Source organism: Pseudophryne corroboree, chromosome 9 (assembly GCF_028390025.1).
Source record: "Pseudophryne corroboree isolate aPseCor3 chromosome 9, aPseCor3.hap2, whole genome shotgun sequence".
Lineage (NCBI taxonomy): Eukaryota > Metazoa > Chordata > Amphibia > Anura > Myobatrachidae > Pseudophryne > Pseudophryne corroboree.
The window spans coordinates 479,176,757-479,201,220 of record NC_086452.1 but is presented as its reverse complement, the minus strand read 5'-3'; the positions used below and the strand labels follow the sequence as shown (position 1 = coordinate 479,201,220).

The window sequence follows — 24,464 nt, the reverse complement described above, 5'->3', positions numbered from 1 at the left end:
GGGCGCCCAGAATCCACTACGGACTACAAGAAATAGAATTACCGGTGAGTAAATTCTTATTTTCTCTAACGTCCTAGTGGATGCTGGGAACTCCGTAAGGACCATGGGGATTATACCAAAGCTCCCAAACGGGCGGGAGAGTGCGGATGACTCTGTAGCACCGAATGAGAGAACTCCAGGTCCTCCTCAGCCAGGGTATCAAACTTGTAGAATTTTGCAAACGTATTTGCCCCTGACCAAGTAGCTGCTCGGCAGAGTTGTAAAGCCGAGACCCCTCGGGCAGCCGCCCAATATGAGCCCACCTTCCTTGTGGAATGGGCCTTTACAGATTTTGGCTGTGGTATACCTGCCACAGAATGTGCAAGCTGAATTGTACTACAAATCCAGCGAGCAATAGACTGCTTAGAAGCAGGAGCACCCAGCTTGTTGGGTGCATACAGGACAAACAGCGAGTCAGATTTCCTGACTCCAGCCGTCCTGGAAACATATATTTTCAGGGCCCTGACAACGTCTAGCAACTTGGAGTCCTCCAATTCACTAGTAGCCGCCGGCACCACAATAGGCTGGTTCAGGTGAAACGCTGACACCACCTTAGGGAGAAATTGGGGACGAGTCCTCAACTCTGCCCTATCCATATGGAAAATCAGATAAGGGCTTTTACACGATAAAGCCGCCAATTCTGACACTCGCCTGGCCGAAGCCAAGGCTAATAACATGACCACTTTCCACGTGAGATATTTCAGATCCACGGTTTTAAGTGGCTCAAACCAATGTGATTTTAAGAAACTCAACATCACGTTGAGATCCCAAGGTGCCACTGGAGGCACAAACGGGGGCTGAATATGCAGCACTCCTTTAACAAAAGTCTGAACTTCAGGTACTGAAGCTAGTTCTTTTTGAAAGAAAATCGACAGAGCAGAGATCTGTACTTTAATGGAGCCTAGTTTTAGGCCCATATCCACTCCTGCTTGCAGGAAATGCAGAAATCGACCTAGTTGAAATTCCTCTGTTGGGGCCTTATTGGCCTTGCACCATGCAACATATTTTCGCCATATACGGTGATAATGCGTTGCCGTAACATCTTTCCTGGCCTTAATAAGCGTAGGAATGACTTCTTCCGGAATACCCTTTTCCTTCAGGATCCGGTGTTCAACCGCCATGCCGTCAAACGCAGCCGCGGTAAGTCTTGGAACAGACAGGGCCCCTGCTGTAGCAGGTCCTGTCTGAGCGGTAGAGGCCACGGGTCCTCTGAGAGCATCTCTTGAAGTTCCGGGTACCACGCACGCCTTGGCCAATCCGGAACCACGAGAATTGTGTTTACTCCTCGCTTTCTTATTATTCTCAATACCTTTGGTATGAGAGGCAAAGGAGGGAACACATAAACCGACTGGTACACCCACGGTGTCACTAGAGCGTCCACAGCTATCGCCTGAGGGTCCCTTGACCTGGCGCAATATCTTTTTAACTTTTTGTTGAGGCGGGACGCCATCATGTCCACCTGTGGTTTTTCCCAACGGTTTACCAGCATCTGGAAGACTTCTGGATGAAGTCCCCACTCTCCCGGGTGGAGGTCGTGTCTGCTGAGGAAGTCTGCTTCCCAGTTGTCCACTCCCGGAATGAACACTGCTGACAGTGCTAGTACATGATTCTCCGCCCATCGGAGAATTCTTGTGGCTTCTGCCATCGCCATCCTGCTTCTTGTGCCGCCCTGTCGATTTACATGGGCGACTGCCGTGATGTTGTCTGACTGGATCAGCACCGGCTGGTGTAGGAGCAGGGATTTTGCTTGACTTAGGGCATTGTAGATGGCCCTTAGTTCCAGAATATTTATGTGAAGGGAAGTCTCCTGACTCGACCATAGTCCTTGGAAGTTTCTTCCCTGTGTGACTGCCCCCCAGCCTCGAAGGCTGGCATCCATGGTCACCAGGACCCAGTCCTGTATGCCGAACCTGCGGCCCTCTAGAAGATGGGCACTCTGCAGCCACCACAGTAGAGACACCCTGGTTCTTGGAGACAGGGTTATTAAGCGATGCATCTGAAGATGCGATCCGGACCACTGGTCCAACAGGTCCCACTGAAAGATTCTGGCATGGAACCTGCCGAAGGGAATTGTTTCGTAAGAAGCTACCATCTTTCCCAGGACCCGTGTGCAGCGATGCACTGATACCTGTTTTGGTTTCAGGAGGTCTCTGACTAGAGATGACAACTCCCTGGCTTTCTCCTCCGGGAGAAACACTTTCTTCTGGACTGTATCCAGAATCATACCCAGGAACAGTAGCCGTGTCGTCGGAACCAGCTGTGACTTTGGGATATTCAGAATCCAGCCGTGCTGGTGCAGCACTTCCTGAGATAGTGCTACTCCCACCAACAACTGTTCCTTGGATCTCGCTTTTATTAGGAGATCGTCCAAGTACGGGATAATTAAAACTCCCTTTCTTCGAAGGAGTATCATCATTTCCGCCATAACCTTGGTAAATACCCTCGGTGCCGTGGACAGTCCAAACGGCAGCGTCTGGAATTGGTAATGGCAATCCTGTACCACAAATCTGAGGTACTCCTGGTGAGGATGGTAAATGGGGACATGCAAGTAAGCATCCTTGATGTCCAGGGATACCATGTAATCCCCCTCGTCCAGGCTTGCAATAACCGCCCTGAGCGATTCCATCTTGAACTTGAATTTCTTTATGTATGTGTTCAAGGATTTCAAATTTAGAATGGGTCTCACCGAACCGTCCGGTTTCGGTACCACAAATAGTGTGGAATAATAACCCCGGCCTTGTTGAAGTAGGGGTACCTTGATTATCACCTGCTGGGAATACAGCTTGTGAATTGCCGCTAGCACCGCCTCCCTGTCTGAGGGAGCAATCGGCAAGGCAGATTTTAGGAACCGGTGGGGTGGGGACGCCTCGAATTCCAGCTTGTACCCCTGAGATACTATTTGCAGGATCCAGGGATCCACCTGTGAGCGAACCCACTGATCGCTGAAATTTTTGAGGCAACCTCCCACCGTACCTGGCTCCGCCTGTGGAGCCCCACCGTCATGCGGCGGACTTGGAAGAAGAAGCGGGGGAGGACTTTTGCTCCTGGGAACCTGCTGTTTGTTGCAGCCTTTTTCCCCTACCTCTGCCTCTGGACAGAAAAGACCCGCCTTTTCCACGCCTGTTTTTCTGGGTCCGAAAGGACTGAACCTGATAAAACGGCGCCTTCTTAGGCTGTGAGGGGACATGGGGTAAAAATGCTGACTTCCCAGACGTTGCTGTGGAAACTAGGTCCGAAAGACCATCCCCAAATAATTCCTCACCCTTATATGGTAACACTTCCATGTGCTTTTTTGAATCCGCATCTCCTGTCCACTGGCGAGTCCATAAGCCTCTCCTAGCAGAAATGGACAATGCACTTACTTTAGATGCCAGTCGGCAGATTTCCCTCTGTGCATCTCTCATATATAAGACTGAGTCTTTTATATGGTCTATGGTTAACAGGATCGTGTCTCTGTCTAATGTGTCAATATTTTCTGACAGTTTATCTGACCACGCAGCGGCAGCACTGCACATCCATGCTGACGCAATAGCTGGCCTAAGTATAATGCCTGAGTGTGTATATACAGACTTCAGGATCGCCTCCTGCTTTCTATCAGCAGGTTCCTTGAGGGCGGCCGTATCCGGAGACGGTAGTGCCACCTTTTTAGACAAACGTGTGAGCGCTTTATCCACTCTAGGGGGTGTTTCCCAACGTGACCTATCCTCTGGCGGGAAAGGGAACGCCATTAGTACCTTCTTAGGAATTACCAATTTTTTATCAGGGAAAGCCCACGCTTCTTCACACACTTCATTTAATTCATCTGATGGGGGAAAAACTACGGGTATTTTTTTCTCTCCAAACATAATACCCTTTTTAGTGGTAACTGTAGTTATATCAGAAATGTTTAACACCTCTTTCATTGCCTCAATCATGCAGTGAATGGCCTTAGTGGGCATCAGGTTTGACTCATCGTCGTCGACACTGGTGTCAGTATCAGTGTCGACATCTGGGTCTGCTTGAGGTAGCGGGCGATTTAGAGCCCCTGACGACCCATGCGACGCCTGGGCAGGCACGAGCTGAGAAGTCGGCTGTCCCACATTTGGCATGTCGTCGATTTTCTTATATAAGGAGTCTATACGTGCACTCATTACTTTCCATAAGCCCATCCACTCAGGTGTCTGCCCCGCAGGGGGTGACATCCCTTCTAAAGGCATCTGCTCTGCCTCCACATCATTATCCTCATCAAACATGTCGACACAGCCGTACCGACACACCGCACACACACAAGGAATGCTCCGAATGAGGACAGGACCCACAAAAGCCCTTTGGGGGGACAGAGTGAGAGTATGCCAGCACACACCAGAGCGCTATATAATGCAGGGACTAACTGAGTTATGTCCCCTATAGCTGCTTTTTATAATATATATATATATATATATATATATATATATATATATATTGCGCCCAAATTTAGTGCCCCCCCTCTCTGTTTTTACCCTGTTCTGTAGTGTAGACTGCAGGGGAGAGCCAGGGAGCTTCCTTCCAGCGGATCTGTGAAGGAGAAACGGCGCCAGTGTGTCTGAGGGAGATAGCTCCGCCCCTTTTCCGCGGCCTATTCTCCCGCTTTTTTCTGGATTCTGGCAGGGGTATTTACCACATATATAGCCTCTGGGGCTATATATTGTGGTATTTTTGCCAGCCAAGGTGTTTTTATTGCTGCTCAGGGCGCCCCCCCCCAAGCGCCCTGCACCCTCAGTGACCGGAGTGTGAAGTGTGCATGAGGAGCAATGGCGCACAGCTGCAGTGCTGTGCGCTACCTTGGTTTAGACTGATGTCTTCTGCCGCCGTTTTTCCGGACCTCTTCTTGCTTCTGGCTCTGTAAGGGGGACGGCGGCGCGGCTCCGGGACCGAACACCAAGGACTGGGCCTGCGGTCGATCCCTCTGGAGCTAATGGTGTCCAGTAGCCTAAGAAGCCCAATCAGACTGCAAGCAGGCGAGTTCGCTTCTTCTCCCCTTAGTCCCTCGCTGCAGTGAGCCTGTTGCCAGCAGGTCTCACTGAAAATAAAAAACCTAAAACTATACTTTCTTTCTAAGGGCTCAGGAGAGCCCCTAGTGTGCATCCAACCTCGGCCGGGCACGAAATCTAACTGAGGCTTGGAGGAGGGTCATAGTGGGAGGAGCCAGTGCACACCAGGTAGTCATAAATCTTTCTAGAGTGCCCAGCCTCCTTCGGAGCCCGCTATTCCCCATGGTCCTTACGGAGTTCCCAGCATCCACTAGGACGTTAGAGAAAAGTGTGTATAGACGGCAATAGAGCCAATCGTCTTTGAAAGTAAATTGACAAAGCAGATACCTGCACCTTTAGTGTAGATAAACGCAGTCCTCCATCTAAACCCGTCTGTAGAAATAACAAAAGGCAGGATAACTTGAAAGATGATGTCTGAAACTTCCGAGCTTCACACCAACCTATATAGGTACGCCATATTCTGTAATAATGAGCTGCCGTAACCGGCTTCCTAGCTCGTAACATGGTTGGTATAACTGATTCTGGGATGCCCTCTCTTCTTAAGAGGGCGGTCTCAACAGCCACCCCGTCAAACGCAGCCGCGCTAAATCGGGGTAAAGGAACGGACCCTGTTGTAACAGGTCTGGACGTAGTGGGAGCGGCCAAGGATCGTCTGCGAGTAGTTCTCGGAGATCCGAGAACCAAGCTCTCCGAGGCCAATGAGGCGCCACTAGTATGACTGTGACAGACTCTCTTTTGATCCGTTTTAGCACCAGAGGGAGCAATGGAAACGGTGGAAACAGATACACAAGGCTGTACGGCCACGCAACGGTGAGAACATCCACCGCCACTGCCTTTGGATCTCTTGTTCTGGACACATACTGGAGCGTTTGGTGATTGTGGCGAGACGCCATCAGGTCCACCTGAGGATAACCCCATCGCTGAACCAACATGTGAAACACTTCTGGATTTAATGCCCATTCTCCTGGATGAAAATCCCGACGACTGAGATAATCCGCTTCCCAGTTGTCCACTCCCGGAATGAACACGGCCGACAATATCACCTGGTGGTATTCCGCCCAATTGGGGATTCGAGCTACTTCCCGCATTGCCATGCGGCTTCTCGTTCCTCCTTGTTTGTTGATGTATGCGACCGCCGTCGCATGGTCTGACTGCACTTGGACAGTCTGAGAGCGAAGCATGTGCACTGCTTGTCGTAGCGCATTGTAAATTGCGCGGAGTTCCAGGACATTTATAGACCGCAATCTTTCGTGATCCGCCCAGAGACCCTGGAGCTGACAATTTTGAATTACCGCTCCCCAACCTCTGAGACTGGCGTCCGTCGTTAGAATTATCCAATTCCAGCCTCCGAACAGTCTCCCTGCGTTTAAATTGTGTTCCTTGAGCCACCAGAGTAGAGACACTCTTGCCCTTGGCGACAACCTCACCCTGTGGTGAATCTGCAGATGCGAGCCCGACCACTGGGCGAGCACATTCAGTTGAAATGGACGCGAGTGAAATCTTCCGAACTGAAGCGCTTCGAAAGCTGCCACCATTGTGCCTAAGAGGCGAATGCACAAGTGTACAGACACTGTGCGTGGCTTGAGCACTAATTGTACTAGATGGCGTAGAATTTGTACTTTCTGTTGTGGTAGGTAAATTCTTTGATTGACCGTATCGAGAATCATACCTAGGAATTGAAGGCGTTGAGACGGAATTAGATGTGATTTCTTGAAGTTGACAATCCAACTTGAGACGGAGCTTTGATGAGCAGATCGTCTAAATACGGAACTATTGTCACTCCCAGGGATCTGAGATGAGCTATCATCACAGACATCACTTTGGTGAATACCCGAGGCGCTGACGACAGGCCAAACGGTAGAGCCTGAAACTGGTAATGGTTCTGGCGTATTGCAAACCGCAAGAATTTCTGATGAGGCTGCCAAATTGGAATGTGTAAGTACGCATCCTTGAGATCTAGCGCAATCATAAATTCCTCTAAACCCGCAATCACGGAACGCAGAGACTCCATCTTGAATCTGTAGTAAGTTACGTACTGATTTAGACCCTTTAAGTTCAATATTGGTCTGACTGAGCCATCCGGCTTCGGTACCACAAACAGACTGGAATAGTAACCCTGACCCTGTTGGTGTACAGGGACCGGAATCAAAACTGCTGAATCCAGTAGGGACTGAATGGCAATTTGCAGAACCGCCCTCTTGTCGTCCGACAGAGGCATTCCTGTTTTGAAAAACCGCAGAGGCGGAAGACAGTCGAACTCTATTTTGTAACCTTTTAACACTAAATTGCGGATCCACCCATCCGCGGATGTGTGGAACCACGCCAAATGGAACGTCTGAAGGCGTGCTCCCACAATCGGAGAACCGAGATGGGCTGGTAGCCCGTCATGCCACTGGTTTGTCGGTAACCTTAGCGTCCTGGCGACTTGTGTTGGTTTGTTGGAAACCACGTCCACGTCTAGCAGGCGTGGCTGTTCCTCTGCCACGTCCTCGAAAGGACTGAGGTCTAAAGGATTTGAACGAAGGTCCAGCGTACCTCCTTCTTGATACCGGTGGAGGCAATGGTAAGAAAACAGACTTACCTCCCGTAGCCTCAGCAATCCATGCGTCCAATTCAGGACCAAACAACTTCTTGCCATCGTAAGGCAACGCCTCTATACCTCGTTTGACCTCTGCCTCCACATGATAAGCACGCAGCCAGAGTGCTCTTCGTGCCGTAACTAGCGACGATGAAATACGAGAAGTGAGCTGACAGACGTCAGTAGAAGCTGTACAGAGATACTCTACAGCCTCACCCATTTGATTTGCAAGTAGTATCAGGTTTTCGTCATGTAAAGCAGATTTGAGTTCTGTAATCCATATTATGAGCGCCTTAGTGACCCAAATGCCAACCAATCCAGGTCTCAGCATCACTCCTGCTGCTACATACATGGACTTTAGCATAGTTTCTATCTTGCGATCTCAAGGGTCTTTAAGCGTAGTAGCCGCTGGCACTGGTATGGTTAATTTCTTGGTAAGCTTCGACACTGACGAATCAACTATTGGTGGATTCTCCCATGTACATGTTACCGAGTCTGGAAACGGGTAACTAGACTTAAATCTGCGAGGTATAGAAAACCGTTTATCTGGATTCTGTCGTGTTTCTACTAACATCTGATTAAGAGATTCCGAGACAGGAAAACTTATTGGAGTTTTTTGTCGTTTAGTAAATACGACCTGATCATTTGTGAGAGGCTCCTCAGTTTCAGTAAACTTCAGAGACTGACGCACCGCTCTGATGAGATCATCAATGCCGGAATTGTTAAAATCCTCACTATCTGACTCCACTTCGCCCTCCTCACCCTCATCTTGTTCCGTGAGGTCTGGCATGGAATCGTCAGAATGCAACATAGCAGAAACTGGAAAATCATAAGACATATGAAATTTATCCCGTTTACCCAAAATGGATTTGGACCTTACGCAAGGCGGAGACGCCTCCGTTAGTTCTGGCGGTCTCACTCTAGACTCAGATCTTGCCGTTTCCCGCTCCTGTCGAGCGGCGGTCAATTCTGATTGCAACCCAGCCAGTACATTTGCTAACATTTCCCAAGGAGGGGTCGGTGAGGAAATAGGCTGTAAAACTGGAGCAGAAATTGTATTCTGAACCGAATCCACAAAACATACTGTACATGTGGTAGATCCATCCGGTAACACACTGCTACAGACTTTGCAATTATGCTTTTTAGTTTTTGCTGGTGCCTTACTCATTATGGCGACAGACAATACAATACACAAACACAGACACTTGCACGACTCAGTAAAATAGTAGTAAGGTGTCTCTATATATATATATATATATATATATATATATATATATATATATATCTGGCCAAATGCAGTACACGTGGCCAGTACTATGAAATGTGATCCCAAATTCCCACTAACACCCCTGCGCCTCCGGTGGAGTAGAGATGTAGTACTGGAACGTTCTGGAATCACAGCAGGAAGACACAGGAAGCATGGTTAAAAATGGCTGCCATGCTTATACATACAATGACAGTGCAGGTTCTATTCCCACTGATATCCTAAATAGCCTGTGTAACCATCCCTGTCAGTCCTACATATATATATATATATATACATCATACTGCCATGCTGCTGCTGTACCTTCTCTCCCCCCCCCGCGGATGCAGCGAGGGGCCGGGCAGCGGGTTCGTGGGGAAGCCAGCGGGACCTGGAAGCGGGACGGGGAGCGCGCTGTGATGCGCCATGAGTAGCAGAGCAGCTGAACAAGCGGCGGCGTGAGCAGCGGCCGGGCTTCTGAGAAGCGGCGGCCGGAGCAGCGGCCGGGCTTCTGAGAAGCGGCGGCCGGAGCAGCGGGCGGGCTATGCGAAGCGGCGGCCGGAGCAGCGGGCGGCTATGAGCAAGCGGCGGCCGGAGCAGCGGGCGGTCCATGAGACACGGCGGCCGGAGCAGCGGCGGCGCCTGCAATCAATGTCCCCACACCTCGGGGCGGCAGCGGGAGCTGTCCGCCCCGCACACATACCTGCACTTCGTTGTGATGAGGCTCCGACGGGGCTTCTCAGTAAGCGCCGGCCAGCCTGTGTACAGAAGATGTGTGTGTGGCTGTGAGGGTGCTCATTTAGTGAGGACCGACACGCCCCTGCTGCTATCAGCAGCTTGCACTATCCCTGACCCTGCCTTTTGGAAGGGGGAAAGGGATGTAATAAAAATAGAAAAAATATTCCAAAAAAAAAATAAAATTCAAAGTAATTGTGGACTCAGCCACAGAGCTGTTACTACGTCGAGCACAGAAAAAACACTGAGGTACTCGGGGATATGGAGGGGTGGAGTGTTCTAAATTTAAATATTCAGTGCTGTTTCCTGCGGAAGCCGTCCATATCCCAAGAGTACTCCAGTGACCCCTAGTGGATGAAAATAAGAATTTACTTACCGATAATTCTATTTCTCGGAGTCCGTAGTGGATGCTGGGGTTCCTGAAAGGACCATGGGGAATAGCGGCTCCGCAGGAGACAGGGCACAAAAGTAAAGCTTTCCGATCAGGTGGTGTGCACTGGCTCCTCCCCCTATGACCCTCCTCCAAGCCAGTTAGGTACTGTGCCCGGACGAGCGTACACAATAAGGGAGGAATTTTGAATCCCGGGTAAGACTCATACCAGCCACACCAATCACACCGTACAACTTGTGATCTAAACCCAGTTAACAGTATGATAACAGCGGAGCCTCTGAAAAGATGGCTCACAACAATAATAACCCGATTTTTGTAACTATGTACAAGTATTGCAGATAATCCGCACTTGGGATGGGCGCCCAGCATCCACTACGGACTCCGAGAAATAGAATTATCGGTAAGTAAATTCTTATTTTCTCTATCGTCCTAGTGGATGCTGGGGTTCCTGAAAGGACCATGGGGATTATACCAAAGCTCCCAAACGGGTGGGAGAGTGCGGATGACTCTGCAGCACCGAATGAGAGAACTCCAGGTCCTCCTTAGCCAGGGTATCAAATTTGTAGAATTTAGCAAACGTGTTTGCCCCTGACCAAGTAGCTGCTCGGCAAAGTTGTAAAGCCGAGACCCCTCGGGCAGCCGCCCAAGATGAGCCCACCTTCCTTGTGGAATGGGCATTTACATATTTTGGCTGTGGCAGGCCTGCCACAGAATGTGCAAGCTGAATTGTATTACACATCCAACTAGCAATAGTCTGCTTAGAAGCAAGAGCACCCAGTTTGTTGGGTGCATACAGGATAACAGCAAGTCAGTTTTCCTGACTCCAGCCGTCCTGGAACATATTTTCAGGGCCCTGACAACATCTAGCAACTTGGAGTCCTCCAAGTCCCTAGTAGGTGCAAGGCACCACAATAAGCTGGTTCAGGTAAAACACTGACACCACCTTAGGGAGAGAACTGGGGACGAGTCCGCAGCTCTGCCCTGTCCGAATGGACAAACAGATATGGGCTTTTTTGAGAAAAAACCACCAATTTGACACTCGCCTGGTCCAGGCCAGGGCCAAGAGCATGGTCACTTTTCCTGTGAGATGCTTCAAATCCACAGATTTGACTGGTTTTAAACCAATGTGATTTGAGGAATCCCAGAACTACGTTGAGATCCCACAGTGCCACTGGAGGCACAAAAGGGGGTTGTATATGCAATACTCCCTTGACAACTTCTGGACTTCAGGAACTGAAGCCAATTCTTTCTGGAAGAAAATCGACAGGGCCGAAATTTGAACCTTAATGGACCCCAATTTGAGGCCCATAGACACTCCTGTTTGCAGGAAATGCAGGAAACGACCGAGTTGAAATTTCTTTGTGGGGCCTTCCTGGCCTCACACCACGCAACATATTTTCGCCACATGTGGTGATAATGTTGTGCGGTCACCTCCTTTCTGGCTTTGACCAGGGTAGGAATGACCTCTTCCGGAATGCCTTTTTCCCTTAGGATCCGGCTTTCCACCGCCATGCCGACAAACGCAGCTGCGGTAAGTCTTGGAACAGACATGGTACTTGCTGAAGCAAGTCCCTTCTTAGCGGCAGAGGCCATAAGACCTCTGTAAGCATCTCTTGAAGTTCCGGGTACCAAGTCCTTCTTGGCCAATCCGGAGCCATGAGTATAGTTCTTACTCCTCTACGTCTTATAATTCTCAGCACCTTAGGTATGAGAAGCAGAGGAGGGAACACATACACCGACTGGTACACCCACGGTGTTACCAGAACGTCCACAGCTATTGCCTGAGGGTCTCTTGACCTGGCGCAATACCTGTCCCGTTTTTTGTTCAGACGGGACGCCATCATGTCCACCTTTGGTATTTCCCAACGGTTTACAATCATGTGGAAAAAACTTCCCGATGAAGTTTCCACTCTCCCGGGTGGAGGTCGTGCCTGCTGAGGAAGTCTGCTTCCCAGTTTCCATTCCCGGGATGAAACACTGCTGACAGTGCTATCACATGATTTTCCGCCCAGCGAAAAGTCCTTGCAGTTTTTGTCATTGCCCTCCTGCTTCTTGTGTCGCCCTGTCTGTTTACGTGGGCGACTGCCGTGATGTTTTTCCCACTGGATAAATACCGGCTGACCCTGAAGCAGAGGTCTTGCTAAGCTTAGAGCATTATAAATTTACCCTTAGCTCCAGTATATTTATGTGGAGAAAAGTCTCCAGACTTGATCACACTCCCTGGAAATTTTTTCCCTGTGTGACTGCTCCCCAGCCTCTCGGGCTGGGCTCCGTGGTCACCAGCATCCAATCCTGAATGCCGAATCTGCGGCCCTCTAGAAGATGAGCACTCTATAACCACCACAGGAGAGACACCCTTGTCCTTGGATATAGGGTTATCCGCTGATGCATCTGAAGATGCGATCCGGGCCATTTGTCCAGCAGATCCCACTGAAAAGTTCTTGCGTGAAATCTGCCGAATGGAATTGCTTCGTAGGAAGCCACCATTTTTACCAGGACCCTTGTGCAATGATGCACTGTTTTTAGGAGGTTCCTGACTAACTCGGATAACTCCCTGGCTTTCTCTTCCGGGAGAAACACCTTTTTCTGGACTGTGTCCAGAATCATCCCTAGGCACAGCAGACGTGTCGTCGGATCAGCTGCGATTTTGGAATATTTAGAATCCACCCGTGCTGTTGTAGCAGTATCCGAGATAGTGCTACTCCGACCTCCAACTGTTCCCTGGACTATGCCCTTATCAGGAAATCGTCCAAGTAAGGGATACTTAAGACGCCTTTTCTTCGAAGAAGAATCATCATTTCGGCCATTACCTTGGTAAAGACCCGGGGTGCCGTGGACAATCCAAACGGCAGCGTCTGAAACTGACAGTGACAGTTCTGCACCACGAACCTGAGGTACCCTTAGTGAGAAGGGCAAATTTGGGACATAGAGGTAAGCATCCCTGATGTCCCGGGACACTATATAGTCCTCTTCTTCCTGGTTCGTTATCACTGCTCTGAGTGACTCCATCTTGATTTGAACCTTTGTAAGTGTTCAAAAATTTTTTTAGAATAAGTCTCACCTAGCCTTCTGGCTTCAGTACCACAATATAGTGTGGAATAATACCCCTTTTCTTGTAGTAGGAGGGGTAATTTAGTTATCACCTGCTGGGAATACAGCTTGTGAATTTTTTTCCATACTGCCTCCTTGTCGGAGGGAGACCTTGGTAAAGCAGACTTCAGGAGCCTGCGAAGGGGAAACGTCTCGACCTTCCAATCTGTACCCCTGGGATACTACTTGTAGGATCCAGGGGTCCTGTACGGTCTCAGCGCCATGCTGAGAACTTGTCAGAAGCGGTGGAACGCTTCTGTTCCTGGGAATGGGCTGCCTGCTGCAGTCTTCTTCCCTTTCCTCTATCCCTGGGCAGATATGATCTTATAGGGACGAGAGGACTGAGGCTGAAAAGACGGTGTCTTTTTCTGCAGAGATGTGACTTAGGGTAAAAAACGGTGGATTTTCCAGCAGTTGCCGTGGCCACCAGGTCCGATGGACCGACCCCAAATAACTCCTCTTCCTTTATACGGCAATACACCTTTGTGCCGTTTGGAATCTGCATCACCTGACCACTGTCGTGTCCATAACATCTTTTGGCAGTTATGGACATCGCATTTACTCATGATGCCAGAGTGCAAATATCCCTCTGTGCATCTCGCATATATAGAAATGCATCCTTTAAATGCTCTATAGTCAATAAAATACTGTCCCTGTCAAGGGTATCAATATTTTTAGTCAGGGAATCCGACCAAGCCACCCCAGCTCTGCACATCCAGGCTGAGGCGATCGCTGGTCGCAGTATAACACCAGTATGTGTGTATATACTTTTTATGATATTTTTCCAGCCTCCTGTCAGCTGGTCCTTGAGGACGGCCCTATCTATAGACGGTACCGCCACTTGTTTTGATAAGCGTGTGAGCGCCTTATCCACCTTAAGGGGTGTTTCCCAACGCGCCCTAACTTCTGGCGGGAAAGGGTATACCGCCCATAACTTTCTATCGGGGGGAACCCACGCATCATCACACACTTTATTTAATTTATCTGATTCAGGAAAAACTATGGTAGTTTTTTCACATCCCACATAATACCCTCTTTTGTGGTACTTGTAGTATCAGAAATATGTAACACCTCCTTCATTGCCTTTAACGTGTGGCCCTAATAAGGAATACGTTTGTTTATTCACCGTCGACACTGGATTCAGTGTCCCTGTCTGTGTCTGTGTCGACCGACTAAAGTAAACGGGCGTTTTAAAACCCCTGACGGTGTTTTTGAGACGTCTGGACCGGTACTAATTGTTTGTCGGCCGTCTCATGTCGTCAACCGACCTTGCAGCGTGTTGACATTATCACGTAATTTCCTAAATAAGCCATCCATTCCGGTGTCGACTCCCTAGAGAGTGACATCACCATTACAGGCAATTGCTCCGCCTCCTCACCAACATCGTCCTCCTACATGTCGACACACACGTACCGACACACAGCACACACAGGGAATGCTCTGATAGAGGACAGGACCCACTAGCCCTTTGGAGAGACAGAGGGAGAGTTTGCCAGCACACACCAAAAACGCTATAATTATATAGGGACAACCTTATATAAGTGTTTTCCCTTATAGCATCTTAATATATAAGCATATCGCCAAATTAGTGCCCCCCCTCTCTGTTTTAACCCTGTTTCTGTAGTGCAGTGCAGGGGAGAGCCTGGGAGCCTTCCCTCCAGCCTTTCTGTGAGGGAAAATGGCGCTGTGTGCTGAGGAGATAGGCCCCGCCCCTTTTTCGGCGGCCTCGTCTCCCGCTCTTAACGGATTCTGGCAGGGGTTAAATATCTCCATATAGCCTCCGGAGGCTATATGTGAGGTATTTTTAGCCAAAATAGGTATTCATTTGCCTCCCAGGGCGCCCCCCTCCCAGCGCCCTGCACCCTCAGTGACTGCCGTGTGAAGTGTGCTGAGAGGAAAATGGCGCACAGCTGCAGTGCTGTGCGCTACCTTTAGAAGACTGAGGAGTCTTCTGCCGCCGATTCTGGACCTCTTCTTACTTCAGCATCTGCAAGGGGGCCGGCGGCAAGGCTCCGGTGACCATCCAGGCTGTACCTGTGATCGTCCCTCTGGAGCTGATGTCCAGTAGCCAAGAAGCCAATCCATCCTGCACGCAGGTGAGTTCACTTCTTCTCCCCTCTGTCCCTCGTTGCAGTGATCCTGTTGCCAGCAGGACTCACTGTAAAGTAAAAAACCTAAGCTAAACTTTCTCTAAGCAGCTCTTTAGGAGAGCCACCTAGAATTGCACCCTTCTCGGCCGGGCACAAAAATCTAACTGACTTGGAGGAGGGTCATAGGGGGAGGAGCCAGTGCACACCACCTGATCGGAAAGCTTTACTTTTGTGCCCTGTCTCCTGCGGAGCCGCTATTCCCCATGGTCCTTTCAGGAACCCCAGCATCCACTAGGACGATAGAGAAAAAGAAATAGCGGCCACATCTTACAGATCCATGTGGTGGTACTAAGGGTGAGGATGACAACAGTGGCATGTGTTTCTGGCTACTGATGGGTGTGGTCTCATTACTGAATATAAGTGACAATAATGCATGACGGCGCATACAGTACATTAAGCCAGCCGCGCCCAGTGTAGTCACATGATCTGTATTCTGTATGACTCAGCATAACATACGCCACCTGAAGGGATACGCCACCCTACCCGTATCATCTCCTCCCACATGATCTTACAGCCCCCATATATAACAGCTGAGTTACACCGGTCTGGACACAGAGCCCTACACAACACAAGTGGTAAAGTCTGATATGATTTAGAAAACGTCACCGCTCTTGGTGGCTCTACTTGCCGCACTTTGAGACACGGCAGACATACTTGGGGGTGGATACAAGGTGTAGACACTTGTGTGGTGACAGAAGATGCCCGCGCTTTACAGAGACTATATGAGACATGGGACGCATTTAGCGTTAGTTGTATATAAATGGTAACTGCACGCGGAGCATAGGATAACACACTTACTGGATTCTCTCCAGGACAAGGTTATACAGCATGTCCACCGTCAGGTTGTGCCTAGGTACGGAGATCAGCAGCGGTTGTCCGTACAGGATGGTACCCGTTGAAGTGCTCTGTCGGAAACGTCTTTCCCGGAAGCAGATGGGCATCGTAACCCACTCCGAATCGTCGCCCTTCGAAGACTTCACCTCATAACTGCACCGGAGACAGAGAGCGCAGGATGAGACATTGTGGTGTGATGGGGAACCGTCCACCACATAGACATGTCATACTTACCGGGAAATCCATTTCCTCACAGTATATAGGGGGCAGTGCAACACCACCCCTCACATAGGGTGTGTCTGAGAGGTGACTCTGTGTCCCCCTATATACAGAGAAGAAATGGAGTCTTCTCATACAGCGGCAGCAGGAAGTCCAGCCGTTATGGAACTAGGACGGAAGATACCAATCACTTGTAGGACGGCCATGCTGAAGTCAGCCTCGCTGCGGCCTAGACCTTACACCAGTGAGGAACTCTGGACTGGCTGATAAACATTTGGGAGCAGCATTAACTCGTAGGGATGTGGGGATAGCTCCTGAGGGAGAGAAGAGCGGGGTCTTCCCTGGTAACTACAACAGGGAGCCATTCCTTTTCTCCAGTGACTGGAGTCCCCCAGCAACACTCCCACACACTCTGCTTTGTCTTGTTGTCCAGTGGAGGATGGGAAGAGGCAGACGGATGTCCTCAGCATTCACACAGCTCCACTTGGGTAGAGGGAGGCTATGCAGAGCGACAGTTCCACATGAAGCAGCTGTGGAGGCCAAGGACAGACACTACAACCAGGGTGGAGGTAGGAGCAGGAATAAAAGCAGGGGTATTCACCATGAGGCCATCCCACTGCTGGACTATACATGCCAGCATGCGCTAAAAGCAAATCTGTAGCAGAACATGCTGGGATGTGTAGTTCCACAGTAGCTGGGAAAACCCTGGATTAAAGTGCACGTCACCAGGTTCTTACACCCCATTATCTTATGCACACCCTACAGGCGTACCGGCACTGAGTGCTCTAACAGGACCTGCAAAGCCAGTAGAGACGCCTCCCAATAACCAAGGACACCACAGGAAGAAGACGCCAGTAGAGACGCCTCCCAATAAGCACAGACACCGCAGGAAGAAGACGCCAGTAGAGATGCCTCCCAATAAGCCCAGACACCACAGGAAGAAGACACCAGTAGAGACGCCTCCCAATAAGCAGCGGACACCGCAGGAAGAAGACGCCAGTAGAGATGCCTCCCAATAATCAAGGACACCGCAGGAAGACGACGCCAGTAGAGACGCCTCCCAATAAGCCCGGACACCGCAGGAAGACGACGCCAGTAGAGATGCCCCCCAATAAGCCCAGACACCGCAGGAAGACGACGCCAGTAGAGATGCCTCCCAATAAGCCCAGACACCGCAGGAAGACGACGCCAGTAGAGATGCCTCCCAATAAGCCCCGACACCGCAGGAAGACGACGCCAGTAGAGATGCCTCCCAATAAGCCCCGACACCGCAGGAAGACGACGCCAGTAGAGATGCCTCCCAATAAGCAGCGGACACCGCAGGAAGAAGACGCCAGTAGAGATGCCTCCCAATAAGCAGCGGACACCGCAGGAAGAAGACGCCAGTTGAGATGCCTCCCAATAGGCCCAGACACCGCAGGAAGAGGACACCAGTTGAGATGCCTCCCAATAGGCCCAGACACCGCAGGAAGAAGACACCAGTTGAGATGCCTCCCAATAAGCCCAGACACCGCAGGAAGAAGACGCCAGTAGAGACGCCTCCCAATAAGCCCAGACACCGCAGGAAGACGACGCCAGTAGAGATGCCTCCCAATAATCAAGGACACCGCAGGAAGACGACGCCAGTAGAGATGCCTCCCAATAAGCCCAGACACCGCAGGAAGACGACGCCAGTAAAGATGCCTCCCAATAAGCAGCGGACACCGCAGGAAGAAGACGCCAGTTGAGATGCCTCCCAATAGGCCCAGACACCGCAGGAAGAAGACGCCAGTAGAGATGCTTCCCAATTAAGCACCGGACACCGCAGGAAGAAGACGCCAGTAGAGATGTCTCCCAATAAGCACCAGACACCGCAGGAGGAAGAAGCCAGTAGTGATGCCTCCCAATAAGCACCGGACACCGCAGGAAGACGACGCCAGTAGAGATGCCTCCCAATAAGCACGGACACCGCAGGAAGAAGACGCCAGTAGAGATGCCTCCCAATAAGCCCAGACTCCGCAGGAAGAAGACGCCAGTAGAGACGCCTCCCAATAAGCCCAGACACCGCAGGAAGACGACGCCAGTAGAGATGCCTCCCAATAAGCCCAGACACCGCAGGAAGACTACGCCAGTAGAGATGCCTCCCAATAAGCACGGACACCGCAGGAAGAAGACGCCAGTAGAGATGCCTCCCAATAAGTACGGAAACCGCAGGAAGACGACGCCAGTGGAGGTGCCTCCCAATAAGCCCAGACACCGCAGGAAGAAGACGCCAGTAGATGTGCCTTCCAATAACCAAGGACACCGCAGGAAGAAGACGCCAGTAGATGTGCCTCCCAATAATCAAGGACACCGCAGGAAGAAGACGCCAGTAGAGGTGTCTCCCAATAAGCTCTGACACCGCAGGAAGAAGACGCCAGTAGAGGTGTCTCCCAATAAGCTCTGACACCGCAGGAAGAAGACGCCAGTAGAGGTGTCTCCCAATAAGCTCTGAAACCGCAGGAAGAAGACGCCAGTAGTGATGCCTCCCAATAAGCACAGACACCACAGGAAGAAGACGCCAGTAGAGATGCCTCCCAATAAGCAGCGGACACCGCAGGAAGAAGACGCCAGTAGAGATGCCTCCCAATAAGCAGTGGACACCGCAGGAAGAAGACGCCAGTAGAGATGCCTCCCAATAAGCCCAGACACCGCAGGAAGACGACGCCAGTAGAGATGCCTCCCAATAAGCCCAGACACCGCAGGAAGAAGACACCAGTAGAGATGCCTCACAATAAGCCCAGACACCGCAGGAGGAAGACGCCAGTAGAGATGCCTCACAATAAGCCCAGACACCGCAGGAAGAAGACGCCAGTAGAGATGCCTCCCAATAAGCCCAGACACCGCAGGAAGAAGACACCAGTAGAGATGCCTCCCAATAAGCACAGACACCGCAGGAAGAAGACACCAGTAGAGATGCCTCCCAATAAGCACAGACACCGCAGGAAGAAGACGCCAGTAGAGATGCCTCCCAGTAAGTACGGAAACCGCAGAAAGAAGACGCCAGTAGATGTGCCTCCCAATAATCAAGGACACTGCAGGAAGATGACGCCAGTAGAGGTGTCTCCCAATAAGCACGGACACCACAGGAAGAAGACCCCAGTAGAGATGCCTCCCAATAAGCCCAGACACCGCAGGAAGAAGACACAAGTAGAGATGCCTCCCAATAAGCACAGACACCGCAGGAGGAAGACGCAAGTAGAGATGCCTCCCAATAAGCCCAGACACCGCAGGAAGACGACGCCAGTAGAGATGCCTCCCAATAAGCCCAGACACAGCAGGAAGAAGACACCAGTAGAGACGCCTCCCAATAAGCGCAGACACCGCAGGAAGACGACGCCAGTAGAGATGCCTCCCAATAAGCACGGACACCACAGGAAGACGACGCCAGTAGAGATGCCTCCCAATAAGCACGGACACCACAGGAAGACGACGCCAGTAGAGATGCCTCCCAATAAGCACGGACACCACAGGAAGACGACAACAGTAGATATGCCTCCCAATAAGCACGGACACCGCAGGAAGAAGACGCCAGTAGAGATGCCTCCCAATAAGCACGGACACCACAGGAAGACGACAACAGTAGATATGCCTCCCAATAAGCCCAGACACCGCAGGAAGAAGACACCAGTAGAGATGCCTCCCAATAAGCACAGACACCGCAGGAAGAAGACACCAGTAGAGATGCCTCCCAATAAGCCCAGACACCGCAGGAGGAAGACGCAAGTAGAGATGCCTCCCAATAAGCCCAGACACCGCAGGAAGACGACGCCAGTAGAGATGCCTCCCAACAAGCCCAGACACCGCAGGAAGAAGACACCAGTAGAGATGCCTCCCAATAAGCACAGACACCGCAGGAAGACGACGCCAGTAGAGATGCGTCCCAATAAGCACGGACACCACAGGAAGAAGACGCCAGTAGAGATGCCTCCCAATAAGCCCAGACACCGCAGGAAGAAGACACCAGTAGAGACGCCTCCCAATAAGCCCAGACACCGCAGGAAGAAGACACCAGTAGAGATGCCTCCCAATAAGCCCAGACACCGCAGGAAGAAGACACCAGTAGAGATGCCTCCCAATAAGCCCAGACACCGCAGGAAGAAGACACCAGTAGAGATGCCTCCCAATAAGCACAGACACCGCAGGAGGAAGACGCAAGTAGAGATGCCTCCCAATAAGCCCAGACACTGCAGGAAGACGACGCCAGTAGAGATGCCTCCCAACAAGCCCAGACACCGCAGGAAGAAGACACCAGTAGAGATGCCTCCCAATAAGCACAGACACCGCAGGAAGACGACGCCAGTAGAGATGCCTCCCAATAAGCACGGACACCACAGGAAGAAGACGCCAGTAGAGATGCCTCCCAATAAGCACAGACACCGCAGGAAGACGACGCCAGTAGAGATGCCTCCCAATAAGCACGGACACCGCAGGAAGAAGACGCCATATCACTCTCCGAAGCAGCTGTACTGCTATGGGGACCAGCCGAGAAGAGGTGGTAGATAGATGACCTCATCAGATAATCATTAATGGCTAAGAGACTGTCAGATATAAAACATTCTTGTAAAGTTTCTGTTTACATAAAACAAACACGTATTAGTTTAAAGAAAAAACCTAATTTCCAGAAATGCCATCTACGGAGCGATGATAAGTGTTGTGCAAGTTCTGAAAGTCTCTACACTGCTCCCTACAAATCCAATGTAACTGTGCTATACAGCGGGACCGGCCAGTACTTACACAAAGATATCGTCCCTGTCCATGATGTGGCTAAGCATCTCGTCCATCTGGAAGATCTTGTGGAAACGATGGTTGTACACGTCGGTCACCACCATCTGAGACACAAGGAGAGGACAAGTCAGGGCGTGCACTATGCCGGCCAGTCAGGAGGACAGCCATACGGTAAGTACTTACGTTCTCCGCTGGCACGCCAGATAGCTTAGATAAGGCGGAACACAAGTCCGAGACTGTCCCCATCTTAGGTACAATCAGCCGATACTGCAGCAAGATAGGAGGATGATCGTTATTTCCGCCCCGTTACTGTATCCGTCCCCCTCCTAACCACACACAGACAATACTCTACCTGGTTGGGCTTGCACTGTGGGTCCGAGCGGACCAGGAACACCTCCATAGCGCGGTCCTTCTTCATGGGGAGCGGTAAGGTGAGATAACAAAAGGGGTCAAAGGTCACAGAGACTTTAGCGCACTCTGGGCACACAAGTGTAGATTTAAAAAGGCCGTGGAAAATGTCTACAATGATAGAGTGGTTCCGTCGCAGGTGATTGTCCCACGCTTCGCTGGCCACGATCTGTAGATGGGAGAGAAAAGGGGAATCATGTAATAAAAAGAAGCCGGATGTGTATTATATGAACGATGTACATAATGCCCCGTACCGGGTCTGGCCGGCCATTAGCGTCTTTCAGCTCTAGGTACGGCTTCTTCTTCACCCTGTTGAGGTCCTCGTGAAGCCCGTCTAGCAGAAAGGCCAAGAGCTCCTGGGAGTCCTGCTGCTGATAGCCAGAGAACTGCGGGGCGAAGCGTCCGACTTGTGTCTGAGAAGATAGAGGTGCAATATACGGAGGTCAGTGCATCGGGTACATGCGTCACCGCGCATCATCGGGAGCCATGGGGCAGTGCTCACATACCCAGGTGGGGGGGCCAGCCCACGGCACAGAAACCTGTGCTCCTTCCCTGGTAATAGAACTACAGCAGTCAGGAGCCTGGGTGTGGTCTATGCAAGAACAGGCGCAGCTTATACTTATGGGTGTGACTTATGTAAATTCAGGCATCGTTTATGCGTGTGGGCGTGGCTTATGTAAACTCAGTCATTATTTATGTGTGTGGGCGTGGCTTATGTAAACTCATTCATTATTTATGCACGTGGGAGTGGCTTATGTAAACGCAGTCATTATTTATGCGTGTGGGCGTGGCTTACATAAATCCAGGCATTGTTTATACGTGTGGGCGTGGCTTATGTAAACGCAGTCATTTATGCATGTGGCTTACGTAAATCCAGGCATTGTTTATATGTGTGGGCGTGGCTTATGTAAACGCAGTCATTTATGCATGTGGCTTACGTAAATCCAGGCACTGTTTATGCGTGTGGGCATGTCTCATGTAAATTCAGGCAGCGTTTAGGCGTGTCACATGTAAATTCAGGCAGCGTTTAGGCGTGTCACATGTAAATTCAGGCAGCGTTTAGGCGTGTCGCATGTAAATTCAGGCAGCGTTTAGGCGTGTCGCATGTAAATTCAGGCAGCGTTTAGGCGTGTCTCATGTAAATTCAGGCAGCGTTTATGTGCGTCTCATGTAAATTCAGGCAGCGTTTATGCGTGTGGGCGTGGTTTATGTAAATTATGGCACTGTTTATGCATGTGGGCGTGGCTTACGGAAACAGTCATGTGTGTGGGCGTGGCTTATGGAAACTCAGTCATGTGTGTGGGCGTGGCTTATAGAAACCCAGTCATGTGGGTGTGGCTTATGGAAACTCAGTCATTATCTGTGTGTGGGCGTGGCTTATGGAAAGTCAGTCATTATCTGTGTGTGTGGGTGTGGCTTATGTAAATTCAGGCACTGTTTATGCATGCGAGCTTTACGCTGGAAGGCTACACGATGGCCTCAGCTACGCTCCTGGAAGGGCCACACCATAGACAGCGAAAGCAACGCAGCGAGACAGCTATATCAGACAGGGAATCCAGTTTGTCCCTCACACACCTCAGACCGCTCTGGCCTGGCGCACTTACTTTGAACATGCGTGGCGCCACGTACGAATGCTCTCCTGACCAGATCTGATGGATCAGGTCCGCATATGCTGTAGCGATCTCTCCTTTCATCCCAAGGGGATTGTCCCGGTTGATCTCATCCTTATACGCATCGGTAAGGAAGTACTCGGTCAGGGGCGGAGTGTTACTCAGGCACTAGAGCAGTAACAGAAGGCGATACTATGAACACTCTGCAGAATAACAGCACGCAGCATTATGGGTACACACTTACACAGCGAGGCCACATTACCTGCAGAGCAGAGTTCATGAAGCACGTGTTCCCGAGATTACTCAGGCCGCAGAGCCCCGGTTTACTGGATGGCTCCCTGTAGCTGTAGGAATTATAGGATGACCCATATCCCCTATAAGAAAGGAAGGGAAAGGTTATTACATGGGTGGATACATAAAATAAGAATTTACTTACCGATAATTCTATTTCTCGTAGTCCGTAGTGGATGCTGGGGACTCCGTCAGGACCATGGGGAATAGCGGCTCCGCAGGAGACAGGGCACAAAAATAAAGCTTTAGGATTAGGTGGTGCGTACTGGCTCCTCCCCCTATGACCCTCCTCCAAGCCTCAGTTAGGATACTGTGCCCGGACGAGCGTACACAATAAGGAAGGATATTGAATCCCGGGTAAGACTCATACCAGCCACACCAATCACACCGTATAACTTGTGATCTGAACCCAGTTAACAGTATGACAAACGTAGGAGCCTCTGAACAGACGGCTCACAACAACAACCCGAATTTGTTTGTAACAATAACTATGTACAAGTATTGCAGACAATCCGCACTTGGGATGGGCGCCCAGCATCCACTACGGACTACGAGAAATAGAATTATCGGTAAGTAAATTCTTATTTTCTCTAACGTCCTAAGTGGATGCTGGGGACTCCGTCAGGACCATGGGGATTATACCAAAGCTCCCAAACGGGCGGGAGAGTGCGGATGACTCTGCAGCACCGAATGAGAGAACTCCAGGTCCTCTTTAGCCAGGGTATCAAATTTGTAGAATTTTGCAAACGTGTTTGCCCCTGACCAAGTAGCAGCTCGGCAGAGTTGTAATGCCGAGACCCCCCCGGGCAGCCGCCCAGGATGAGCCCACTTTCCTTGTGGAATGGGCCTTGACAGATTTAGGTTGTGGCAAGCCTGCCACAGAATGTGCAAGTTGAATTGTGCTACAAATCCAACGAGCAATCGTCTGCTTAGAAGCAGGAGCACCCATCTTGTTGGGTGCATACAATATAAACAGTGAGTCAGACTTTCTGACTCCCGCCGTTCTTGAAATATATATTTTCAATGCCCTGACAACGTCCAGCAACTTGGAATCTTCCAAATCGCTAGTAGCCGCAGGCACCACAATAGGCTGGTTCAGGTGAAACGCTGACACCACCTTA

At 50.5% G+C, this 24,464-nt stretch overlaps 1 protein-coding gene across 2 annotated transcripts in view; it reads right to left on the bottom strand.

Annotated features, from left to right (window-relative positions):
• The window catches only part of USP4 (ubiquitin specific peptidase 4), a 72,236-nt gene that overhangs the window by 26,927 nt on the left and 20,845 nt on the right, over positions 1-24,464 (bottom strand). For both annotated transcript variants that reach the window (XM_063941434.1, XM_063941435.1), the window contains exons 8-14: positions 23,315-23,426; positions 23,047-23,220; positions 21,697-21,855; positions 21,387-21,611; positions 21,218-21,301; positions 21,044-21,138; positions 16,034-16,222 (exon numbers count right to left, since the gene is read on the bottom strand). In XM_063941434.1, the coding sequence (XP_063797504.1) occupies positions 16,034-16,222; positions 21,044-21,138; positions 21,218-21,301; positions 21,387-21,611; positions 21,697-21,855; positions 23,047-23,220; positions 23,315-23,426 (1,038 nt within the window). The remainder of the gene's footprint in view (positions 1-16,033; positions 16,223-21,043; positions 21,139-21,217; positions 21,302-21,386; positions 21,612-21,696; positions 21,856-23,046; positions 23,221-23,314; positions 23,427-24,464) is intronic.